The following is a 12,903-nucleotide window of genomic DNA, read 5'->3' on the forward strand; positions in this document are numbered from 1 at the left end:
GCTTTCAAGAGAGAGTTAGATAGAGCTCTTAATGATAGCGGAGTCAGGGGGTATGGGGAGAGGGCAGGAACGGGGTACTGATTGAGAATGATCAGCCATGATCACATTGAATGGCGGTGCTGGCTCGAAGGGCCAAATGGCCTACTCCTGCACCTATTGTCTGTTGTCTATTGACATTTCTAATTTTTTTTAAAATCACTTACAGAAAACAATTTAAGAAACAGTTATCAGAAAGAGCACTTTGTCAAATTGACCCTTTGTCATCACAATCTTCTCCCCTCTGACATAAAGCTGAAAGCTCCATAAAAGCCAGCGCTTCATTCAACTTACAGGGCTTCGCAGATCGGCGGACAAGACCAGCCTTCCTTCAACGTGATCCTTAAACCTGCGCCGTGCTTCCTCTATCGTGAGCTGATGTCCAGCTTTGCCCAACTTCTCCAGGACCAAACTTCTCAGGAGTGCGTCTAGGTGACCTGGCACACAGTCAACAAAGTGAGACTCAACATTAGTTCAAAATCAATTGACATTACTGAACAAATGACACCAAAAGTGCAGGACTCGTGCAGGAGAGGATCAAGTCAGATTATTTGGTCGATTTACTCTTCCGATGCCTGCAATCTGGCAAAGCAGCATTTTCCAGTCATATCCAGTTGACGGGAGACATTGAATCAACGGCATAGTGTGGGATTACAGTCCCGTATTGTGGACATTGGGTGGACATGACACTGCTCCCTTAAATACAATAAATAAGCTTTCTGTGTGATTTGCCCTCCAATTACCGAGTTGATCAAATTCAAATTCACTACATGGCAAGGTGAAATCTGAATCCAAGCTGGCCTAGGCTAGTAACAGGCTTTGGGCCCATCTAGACCACGCTGATCATTGATCACCTGCTCCTAGTTCTATGTTCTCCCTCTTTTTCATCCACTCCATACACAATAGGGGAAATTTACAAAGGCCAATTAACCTCCAAACTCTCATATCTTTGGGATGTGGGATGAAAACACAGTCACAGGGAGAACGTGCAAACTCCACACAGACAGCACCCGTGGTCAAGATCAAATCTGGGTCTCTGGCGCTGAGGCAGCAGCTCTACCAGCTGTACCACCCAAAAGTCCTTTTACAGAAGCTTGGAATTCTACATTATGAACAGTCAGGTTTTTTTGGCGGAGTCACTCTTTGAGCCAGAAGACTGAGTCATTAAAGAAAAACTATGTACCAGTCCAAATTGAAAGACAAATTTAATCACAACTACAAATGTTCATTCCGATTTATTAACCCTAGACAGTTCCAGGAGTACAATTTGTAACTTCTCCTTTAAGAAACGTTTGAGGAAACCTCCAGAAGATGCCCTTCATGCTCAACACAAGGGCTTCTTGGAATCAAAGACCAATATTTTGACACAGCTCGTTTTAAACCAGGGATAAATGATTGGATGCTTATAATAGGTTTAGCAATTTACTGCCCGTGACATTTTCCAGAACATTGTAATGCTTTGGTTGCACACTGTTTTTCATGTTAAATGTGGAAATTAAGCAAATTAGTCGTGAAATTGTAAAATTACTAGTCCGAGTTAACACAATGCTCCACATGGTTTGAAGACACAGCATTCTGCATGGTCTGATTGTCAACACTTCCTTGCTATGGGAAGGATGTCATTAAGCTGGAAAGACTGCGCAGAAGATTTACGAGGATGTTACCAGCACTCGAGGACCCGAGCTATTGGGAGAGATTAGGCAATCTAAGACTTTATTTCTGAGAACACTTGAGGCTAAGGGGTGATCTTATAGAGGTGTATAAAATCATGAGGGGAATTGATAGGGTGAATGCAAAGTCCTTTACCCAGGATCAAGAGGGATCAAGAATGAGAGGACATGAATTTAAGGTGGGAGGGGAAAGACTTAATAGGGAACCTGAGGGACAACTTTATCACTCAGAGGGTGGTGGGTACATGGAACAAGGTGACAGAGATAGCAGTTGAGGCAGGTATTATAACAACTATAGCGTGTTGGTGAGGTACATGGATGGAAAAGGTTTAGAGGGATATGGCCCAAATGGGACCAGCTTAGGTAGGGCATCTTGGTCAGCATGGGCAAATCGGACCAAAGGCCCCATTTACGTGCTATATTCCACATGGTTTGAATACACTCATGTATGAATGTTCTACCTGGGTAGCACTCAAAGTATTCCACTGTTTCTCAGTACACATGACAACAATAAACTGGTGTCATTATTTACAAATCCAGATAATCCCTTCCTGGAACAGGAATGGGTAAAGTGTGTCCGCTTTGGTAGTCTGATATCAAACTATCCAAAGTAGCTAACCGTAAGGGCAGGAACAATGGTTGCTTATTCTTTCAGTGAATTTGAGGATTTTGCAGAGACAGTGGTAGTGGTATCTCTTCAGAGCCTTGAGATGCCAGCCGTAGATAATCAAGTCCTGAGATGCATGAAGCAGGACAGGAATCGTAACTGCCTGACACACTGTGGCCTTTGTGGTGCATTTCAGATCTCGATCTTCAAATATCTTTCTCCTCAACCATTCAAAGGTTGTGCTGGGGGATTGAGGAGTCTGCTAAAATTAACGTTTGCCTGTGCCGGTAAGTGATTCAAGACATGGGAGGTGATCGACCTTCTCCTCCCCAGAGGTCAGGGTGATGCAGCAAGGTCGGTCGGGTCAGTCGAAGATCTGTGTTTTGTGAAGGTGGTGTAAGCATCCTCTTATATATGTCAGTGAGCAAACCCACTCTCACTGGCCCCAATCCCCTCCTGAGACCCCACTCACCACCCCTGACCCTAACCTCTAGCCATGCTGTGCCCTCAATACCCCAGCCAGCCCTGCCTCCCACCTTCTTTCACCACTCTATGCCCTTTGTCTTTCAATCCTAATCCCTGGTCCTCACCCAAGTCTTCTGCCCTTTCTCCTCACTTCCAAAATTCTTGCTTCTCTTTATTTCACTTTCTCCGCTCTCCCTCCCCAGCCATCCCCAATTCTGCCAGCTTATCCTTCATCACTCCTCCCTTTCCCACCCGCTCTCCGGACCGGCACTGTGTATTGGATCCATGCTCCTCCCTCTTCGGTGCCCCCGCCCACACCTTCTCACACTGTCCAACCATGTTCTCCACACACCCCGCCAATTAACCAACCACAGAACACTGCTCCACACAACTCTCCTTTCAACCTGTCCAAGTTCATTGTCACCTTTGTTTCTCAAAATTGCTTGCTGTGATATTGCTTTTGGTGTCATTTCTCACGTGGACTGGTTGGTATCAGTGTCCTCCCCGTGAAACATGTTTTTTTACTTTTAAGATACTAATGAAAAAGACAATATTGACTGTTCGTCATCATCAAATTATACCAAATACCCAAGATGAACATAGACACAGGAGCACAATATTCAGCCTTGAGTCAGTCCCATTGTATATTTAAATCGCAGCTCGTCTGTTCCATGCCTTCACGTTGTCCACGTTCGATTTGAATCCCATTATTCCCAGAGCAAGTTTCTAAACTGAAAGTACAATCCTTGATTTTCATAAGATCGTAAGTGATAGGAGCAGAATTAGGACATTTAGCCCATCAAGTCTATTCTGCCATTCAATCATGGCCGATCTATCTCTCCCTCCTAACCACATTCCCCAGGCTTCTCCCCATAACCTCTGACACCCGTACTAATCAAGAATCTATCTCTGCCTTAAATAAGCAACTGATTTGGCCTCCACAGCCTTCTGTGGCAAAGTCACAGATTCACCATCCAAATTTAAGAATTTGGAAAATTTTAACCTACAGCCTACATTTTATCTGGAATGGAAGTCCAAATATGTCACTTTCCCTTTATGTTCGTTGGAACTGGTGTTTGGTTTTGATTCTCGAGTAAATGGATGCAGAGTATGCAGTTAACACATCCATCACAGTGTTATTGTGGTCTTGTCTGCAACAGTCGTTAACAACTCATTAACCTACTCTTTAATTACCGATGCTCAATCAGCTAGTCCATGTTTGGTGCTGGCCCAATAAATGCAGTGTCAAATAATGACTTCCCTCAGGCTCAAGTAATTAATAACAAGGGAATGGATATTTTTAGAAATGAAAGAAAAGGACATTTTTGATTGAAAGTATGAAGATGGCCTGTATGTTTCTACCATAACACTAAATACTCTCAAAACATAAATAAAATCACAAGCTAACATCACATGGATACAGAGCCCAGTGACGTATAACAATCATCCCAGTCAGAAAAATTCTGGTATTTTATCTAAATGGATAATTTTCCAGTTTCTCACACCCACCCCACTCCTCATGCCACAAGGCTTTTTATCTTCAAATGCGCTTTAATTACACAGTTGTACAACATCCTTCATCTTATTGGCCTGCAAGGCATGTCTTCGTGGATAGACTGGATATTTTGATGACCTTGAAGGACTTCATATCTTTCTAGAAGTAATTTGTAAGTGAGAGACTACGTGATCAAGTCTCGACTAAGGGAGCAGATGAACAAAAGAGGCACTTGGCTTGTGACAAGAACAACTTTCTCTGCATATTCTCCTCCTCAGTTCTCTTTTTATTTATTCATTCACCCTTTAATCACTCACTTGCACTCCAAAAGTATTGTTGCTCTATATAATCACAAAATGCTGGAGTAACTCAGCAGGTGAGGCAGCATCTCAGGAGAGAAGGAATGGGTGACGTTTCAGGTCGAGACCCTTCTTCAGACTGAAAGGGTCTCGACCCGAAACGTCACCCATTCTTTCTCTCCTGAGATGCTGCCTGACCTGCTGAGTTACTCCAGCATTTTGTGAATAAATACCTTCGATTTGTACCAGCATCTGCAGTTATTTTCTTATACTACCTGTTGCTCTGTATAATGTGTTCAATAACTGCCCAGTAATATTTCTATCTTCCTGACCCCTCATGTACCTCTCAGAAGGATTGTGCATTTAGAACATTTACGCCCAGTTCCAACATAACAGGCTGTAAGAAAATCAAAAATCATTTTTTGCTTGCTTTGTCCTTGGGCGTGACCACGCTTGGCATTCAACACGAGGTAATCCAACTCAACTCCGACCCCAAAGTTAAAAAACCGACTCAAGGTTGTAAACCGATCTGAAGAAACGTTCCATATTCTTTGTAATTTGGATACAATTAGAATGGACAAATCGTCACGGGGTAAGATGGTTACTTTAGGTAGACGTGACTCTTAAAGCATTAACATACCCTCGCCATGCTTCGGATCCCAGCCAAGCTTCGACCCAATGTGCGAGAACAAGTCAACAATAAATTCTTGCATTTCTTCAAGGAAGTCTGTATGGGATAATAACACAGAAAGTGTCCCCAGATTGGTGCTTATATCGCTCCACACCGTGTAATTTGGCTCATTCACAAAAGCCTCCATGACTTTCAAAGCGTCCACTGTGCTGACAATGCCAGCTCGAGCCTGGAAAACACACAGGAAGACAACATCAACATAAAAGTCAGGGTACGGGAGTAACTGTCAGACAACAAGACTACTGCCCACCTGGCGCACATTTCAATTGCATCATGGCAGCTTGGGAATTTAAATACAAGTAACTACATAATTCTGCCATGATGTAGAATCATGAAATTACCAGGTTGTTGCAAAAACACATCCATCTTCTAATTTCCTTCAGGAAAGGAAATCTGCCATACATACATAGTTCAGCAAATATTTCACCATAAGACCAACCGGTTAATCCTTAGTTATTTTAATTCAAGAATAGAGATAGACAATAAATTATGTCCTTGAGCGATCCTCACACCTCAGAACTGAACAAATAAATAGGCAGCCCACAGAGGTTTATAGTCACTCAAATACCTTGGTGCCATCACCGTGCAGGGAATTACAACTAATTACATTGGTTTGAAAAGTGGTTCTTCTGATACCGAGAATTGCTGCTGCAACATTACCATGAAGGTCAAACTCACCAATGGACTAATCAAGCTCTCTTATTGTGCGTAAATGCTAAACACTTTCACAGCAATAGAAATACCACTCAGATAATCAAAAAGCAATTTCACCAGTGAACAAAACTAATTGCTGGAAGAATTCAAAAGGACACACAGTGCTGGAGTAACTCAGCAGGTCAGGCAGCCTCTCTGGAGAACACGGATAGGTGACGTTTGGGGTTGAGATAACTTCTTCAGATACCCGACCTGAAACGTCACCCATCCATGTTCTCCAGAGATGTTGCCTGACCTGCTGAGCACTTTGTGTCTTCTAGCATCTAGTGCCCTCTTGTGTTAACCAGGTTCCTTGTTTCTACTGCTGGAATAATTCATCAGGTCAGCACTTTGTGTTTTACTCAAGATTCCTGCATTGAGTCACTAAGGACAGCATGGTGCGCAGCAGTAGAGTTGCTGCCTTACAGCACCAGAGACTGACTGTGGGTGCTGCCTGGATGGAGTTTGTACGTTTTCCCTGTGACTGTGCGGGTTTTCTCAGAGTTTTCCGGTTTCCTCCCACACCAAAGACGTACAGGTGTGTAAGTTAATTGTAAGCTGTCCCTAGTGTGTCGGATTATGTTAGTGTACAGAGTCAAAGGTATCACAAAATGCTGGAGTAACTCAGCAGGTCAGGCAGCATCTAGGAGAGAGGGAGTGGGAGAGAGGCCATTTTCCTACACTTAGTGTACAGTGTGATCGCTGGGCGGCGCGGACTCGGTGGGACAAAGGCCCCGTTTCCACACTGTATCTCCAAAGTATTAATGAACAGTTGATCCCATGTGCCAAAGTGCCAAGTAAATTATCCTATTAGACGTGGCAGCAATATGTACAAAATCAAGTTCAGTCGCTTATATCGTGGGTCAAAAGTCAACAACACCAGTTTGAGACCATTTAGAAAAGAAATTGCAATGGGGGAGAGAGCAGGGGAATGGATCTGACCAGATTGTTCTTGCAGAGGGCCAATCTGGCCCCAATATGTCAGTCTCTCCATCTGGTGCCATTTAAAGAAATAATTATTAAAATCAATATGATCAACTTGATTTTGTTTATGAAGGTTTAAGCTTTTTATCAACTCAGCATGTGCTTCTGCAGCACCTCCTATACAGAACAGTTGCTTAAATGGGCAAGCATCAAAGGCATTCTGATACATTGATATTGGGGCCTGGATCAGTTGGTTGAGGCCCAAGCAATGCGCTCAGCAGTAGTTTTAAAAAAAAGCTCTGGCATTATTCTTCACTTCTCTAAATGTCAAATATGCGTGGCAAATTTGGTCAATACACAGCCCACCTGGGTAATCAGAAAATGCTTTGCCAGCAAACGCTGAGGGGACTTGGAATCAATTCAGAGATAATTAATTGTTTTCCAGAAAAGATGCAAACAAGAAATTCTAGTTGCTAACACAGCAAAATCTGCATTTTCATCAATGGTCACTACCTTCCTAAACATAAAGACCTACCCGTCTGAAGGAGAGTCTCGACCCAAAACGTCACCCATTCCTTCTCTCCCGAGATGCTGCCTGACCCGCTGAGTTACTCCAGCATTGTGTGTCTGCCATAAAGACCGACCCCTTCCTCCTCCTGTGCTTACAACTACCTCGCAAATGTCAAACAAAGAACATGAACTTTGGAGCCATGACACAACTTTGACTCGGGTGCTGTCTGTGTGGAGTTTGCATGTTCCCTCCTGTGGGTGCTCCGGTTTGTAGATTAATTGGTCTTTGTAAATTATAGCGTGTAAAAGGTGGATGTGAATGTGGAGTACCAAAGCACTAGTTTCAACAGGTGATCGATGGTCAGTGTGCCTGTATCTACCCTTCAATCAACATACAAGAGTATTTTATAATTATGAAGAACACTTAAAGCAACATTTAAACTATAGTTTTCAGAGTAGAATTATCCACAGACATTTATAGACAATAGACAATAGGTGCAGGAGGAGGCCATTCGGCCCTTCGAGCCAGCACCGCCATTCAATGTGATCATGGCTGATCATTCTCAATCAGTACCCCGTTCCTGCCTTCTCCCCATACCCCCTGACTCTATCTAGCTCTCTCTTGAATGCATTTAGAGAATTGGCCACCACTGCCTTCTGAGGCAGAGAATTCCACAGATTCACAACTCCCTGACTGAAAAGCAGAATTTCACTGCAGGTTGGCAGCTTCTGACAAGTTGTTGGAAAGAATGATGAAGGGAATGCTCGGATCCCATCTAGCAATCAAATGAATGGAAGGACCCTTTAGACACTTCCCGGATCATGTTTCTCAACTGCACTAGGTGTAACAAACAAACATTCAGGCAAATGGCCAAGCAGCCTGAAAGACAGACAAAGTTCTGAAGTAGCTCAGTGGGTCAGGCAGCATCTGTGGAGAGAAAGGATCTCTCCCCCCCCCCCCCCCATCTGTATCCACCTATCACTTGCTAGACTTTCTCCAGCTCCCACTTCTCTTTTAGCTTGGTTTGCTTCCCTCCCCCACCCCCACTACAATCAGTCTGAAGAAGGGCCCTTACCCAAAACATCAACTATCCATGTTTTCCAGAGATACTGCCTGGCACGCAGAGAAACTTTTGAAATACTTGTAACAGGAATCCAGAAACTTACCAGAAACTTAAATGGACCAACCACATAAATACTTTGGCTGGAAGATGCAAGAGGCTGGATATTCTGTGCCAGACGACTAATTTTCCATATCCTAAAAGCTTTTCCACCATCTACAAGGCTGGATTAATAAGACTCCCAACACATTTCAATCAAGACCACCACACAACTCCACATAATTCCTTAAACATGCATTCTCTTTACCATTAAGGAATCACAAGTAGATAGAGTGGTAAAGATGATGTATGGTATGCTTGCCTTCATCAGTCAGGCATTTGGTGCATGAGCCAGGAAATTATGTTGTAACTTCTAAAGATATGATTGGGCCACATTTGGAGTACTGTGTGTAGTTCTGGTTGCTCAATTACAGGAAGGACACAGGCTCTGGAGAGGGTGCAGAGAAAGTTTACCAGTTTGTTGTCTGCATCAGAGAGTATGAGCTGCAAGAGGAGGTTGGACAAACCTGTGCAGGCCGAGGGACAACCTGACAGAAATACAGAAAATTATATAGAACAAGTGGACAGTCAACCTTTTATCCCCAAAGTGGAAAAATCAAATACTAGTTTATGTGCGAGAGGGGGAAGTTTTGAAGGAGATTAACAAGGTTTTTTTTTTAAAACAGAGGGAGAGTTGGTGCCTGGAACATGCAGTCAAGGAAAGTGGTGGAAGCAGATACGATAGCAATATTGAAGAGGCATTTGGACAGATATATATATACAGGGGAAAAGCTGGAGGGATTTGGATCAGATGTAGGCAGATGTGTGGTTTAAACCAACATAGTGGTTGGCACAGACTGGCACTGTTCCTGTGCTGTGCTGCTCTATGTCATAGGTTAAGGTGTTCTTCCTTTTCTCAGCATCACTTATGTATGCAAAGACAGTCCAACGTCTGATGGACAAAGTCAACATGGTTCTGAGGGGGAGAATTTATGCAGGAGAATTACAGCAGTCCTCGCATTTAACTTCCAACAGTCAGTTGAAGACAAGCCAGTAGGAAGAATTGCTACTTGTTTGAGCTCCCAGTCATCCTGTAAACATCATAGTATGCTTGCCAGCAGTTTAAAGCTTTTTTGCATAAGTGATATAATCATGAGATTCTGTTCTGCTGAAGTGAATAGCATGATGTCTCTCCTCTTCAAATTGGACAGCACTTCAAAGCCAAATAGCACAATTGTTTAGAATCGTTTTAGGATTAATTATACTGAAGGATCTGTGTTTAGATTAAAGAAAGTTTTCTAATTGTTCTTGGCCAGGAAGCAAGCATATTTTAAAAACCATAGTCTATGCAGTCAAGTCTAAGAGGGAGTGTGTGGTCTGGCAAGGCTTTTTACACTGGACTGGCTCAAAAGGCTGACCAAAATCTAAACACTGCCTGGGGGAGTAATGTGATTGATTACATCTCCCATGAATAAAAGTGGATGTAAAATGATGCAACGTGAAACAGGACAACTGCTACGCCATACATTAAATTGCTCAAAGTGCTTTAATGATTCAAAAGCAGAAATATTCAGTCCACTGAAAGAATCAAGAACTGTTTTTGTGAGGGCACAAAGTGTACAGAGTTTAATTCTGATCACAAGGTGGATCAATTATTGAAGCATTACATAAAAGGTAGGATGGCAGAGATCTATAGGTAAAGTTCTTGGTTTGTGTCGGATGGGAGATGTAACCAGTGTAGAATATATACACCGAATATCACTCAAAAATGAGGTAAAAGGGATTAGAGAAGTAAATTCAAGAATGCAGAGTTTACAAGGATAAAGAGGTTGGAAGAAAATCTAATGCGCAGCAAAGGTTTGAGGTGAGGAGTGGAAGATACACCGAACAGCAGGAATAATGCAGGGAAAGTCAGTGATAGCTTGAAAATTCAGAGAAAGGACAAGAACACTGACTGGATTCAAGCTTAAGAATGATATTAAATGTGAGGCAATATGAAAACCAAAGGTTGCATGGATGGAGTGGGATGGGACAGGAAACAGGCTTCTGAATGATCCATAATTGGTCTGGGGAATGTTAGTGTAATTAAGTTAGAATGCAACAGTAACTTTCATTGAGAATTCCAGTAGTTCATGTGAGATGGAGAGAAGGTGGGAAAAGTTATGAAAATGGATATACGTGCTCATTGTGATGGGAGAGAACATTCAAAGATTTGGGACATAATGATTACAATCTACCTCAGACTGTGATAACATTCAAATAAGAGGCTACGATTGGCAACAGGAACATGGAATTTGTGATAGTAATTCCTTCCTTTTTTTCTGTTTAAGTGGAGGGATCAGTAGCGTATTCACAACTAGATGTCATTCAGGTAGTTTAGCAATATAGATCAGCTTCGCTTTAGTTTATTGTCACGTGTACAGAGGTACAGTGACAAGCTTTTGTTGCGTGCTAACCAGACAGCAGAAACACATGATTACAATTGAGCCATTCACAGTGTATAGATACATGATAAGGGAATAACGTTTAGTGCAAGGTAAAGCCAGTAAAATCAGATCAATCAGAAGCAGAAGAGTCATCTAAAAAGAGGTGTAAAAATGGGTAGCAAAATATAAATGGAAGCCACATCTTCAGATGACACTGCCAAGAAACAACATGCAAATTCATTTTGTAAGAAGCCAGAAATCGATCCTGAAGACCTCCAATGTTGATGGGAAAAGTGGCATTTGTCAATAATCTCCTGGGCTATGACTGAATGAACAAGAATATCATTAAATAAATGCGGTCTTATCAGATTGAATTACACAAGTATCAAAGTAGTATTATGGGGATGACCTTCGAAAAACAACCTTCACTGCAGCAAGGGTACACTAATAACAAGAACTTTTACAGTGAAGGAAGGAATCTCATTGACCCATGGAAGATTTAATTTCAGAATTGTATAAATATTATAAAGATAATTGCCGGGTTTCCACTGTTGCAAATGTGCATCAATTAATAGAAGTCTATTTAGTAAATTCATATTTTACACTCAACACATTATCGAGAGACAGAAGGGGCTAATCTGACAAACAGCTACGTAACATGAAACTTTCAACCACATGATACCATGCAGACTGCTTCAACAGTGGTCAAGATATTGGTTTACAAGAGTTTTGAACCAGCCAAGGTACAGAATGAGAGAGATCTAGGAATGATATCGATCTAGGATTGGCTTGTGTTCCATCATTACAATTGCAGATCAAGGAGTTTTGAATTACAGTGCCAAGTTAGGATAGTATTAATTCAAAGTCATCTGCTTGAAACTGTGTGACCTTCTGGTTGCAATAAATAGAGAATAATACATTCAAAACAATCTAGACAGATAAGGAACCTTGGTCAATCCTGTGTCAGAAGACAATTCCAAGGAATAGATGGAACAAATTGGACTCATTGCCATGAAGGGATTAGCCTGGGTAGATACCAATGCCTGCTGGGACACGAATACAACACAGTGGCGCAGTAGTAGAGCTACTGCCTTACAGCACCAGAGACCCGGGTTCAATCCGGACTGTGGATGCTGTACAGAGTTCGTACGTTTTCCCTATGACCGCGTGGGTTTTCTCCGGGTGCTCCGGTTTCCACCCAGGTTCCAAAGATGTACGGGTTTGTAGGTTAATTGGCTTCGGTAAATTATTCCGAGAGCCTAGGATAGAATGCACATATGGGGTGATTGTTGGTCGACGTGGACTCGGTGGGCCAAAGGGCCTGTTTCTACACTGCATCTTTAAACTAATAGAACCTGGAGGTAGTGTCATAGGACAAGGCCTCGCGCACAAAGACTTTGATGAAAGTTCGTCTCGGTGGGTGACGACTATTTGGAATTTCCACTTCAATGTGGTGTGGAAGCGGAATCTTTAAGTATATTCAAGGTGATTAGACTTCCGGATTGTAGGATGAGGTGGTTCCTGGGAGAGATAAGGAAGAAATTGGGCAAGAAAACAATTGAGGCCAGATATCAGATTTGCCATAACCTTAAGGTTAAATGGCCAACTCTTGTTCTTGATTACCATAAGAAAGAATGTGAATTGGAGAAAAAAGACACATGGAGAAGAAAATGAATCCATAATATGATACAAAACCCCAAACTGGAGGGCAATAGAAAATGGTACCAATGTAATGTAGCCTTTTAAAAAAGAGATGAGTTCCAAGCACATAACAGAACATACCTCTTCCCATAAAGCTGACTAATACCTGAATAGACTTGGAGCGATACAGTGTTGGAACAGGCTCATCGGCCCAACTTGCCCACATCGGCCAACATGTCCCAGCTACACAAGTCCCACCTGCCTGCGTTTGGTCCATATCCCTCCAAACCAGTCCTGTCCATGTACCTGCCTGTTTCTTAAACAGAATAGTCTCCTAGTTGGACAA

At 42.4% G+C, this 12,903-nt stretch overlaps 1 protein-coding gene across 1 annotated transcript in view; it reads right to left on the reverse strand.

Annotated features, from left to right (window-relative positions):
• Positions 1-12,903, reverse strand: part of npepps (aminopeptidase puromycin sensitive) — a 136,016-nt gene that overhangs the window by 24,060 nt on the left and 99,053 nt on the right. Inside the window, exons 17-18 of the mRNA XM_078424846.1 lie at positions 5,213-5,432; positions 331-473 (exon numbers count right to left, since the gene is read on the reverse strand). Coding sequence (XP_078280972.1) covers positions 331-473; positions 5,213-5,432 — 363 coding nt within the window. The remainder of the gene's footprint in view (positions 1-330; positions 474-5,212; positions 5,433-12,903) is intronic.

The sequence above is a fragment of the Rhinoraja longicauda genome, chromosome 29 (assembly GCF_053455715.1).
Source record: "Rhinoraja longicauda isolate Sanriku21f chromosome 29, sRhiLon1.1, whole genome shotgun sequence".
In the NCBI taxonomy this organism is placed as follows: Eukaryota; Metazoa; Chordata; class Chondrichthyes; order Rajiformes; family Arhynchobatidae; genus Rhinoraja; species Rhinoraja longicauda.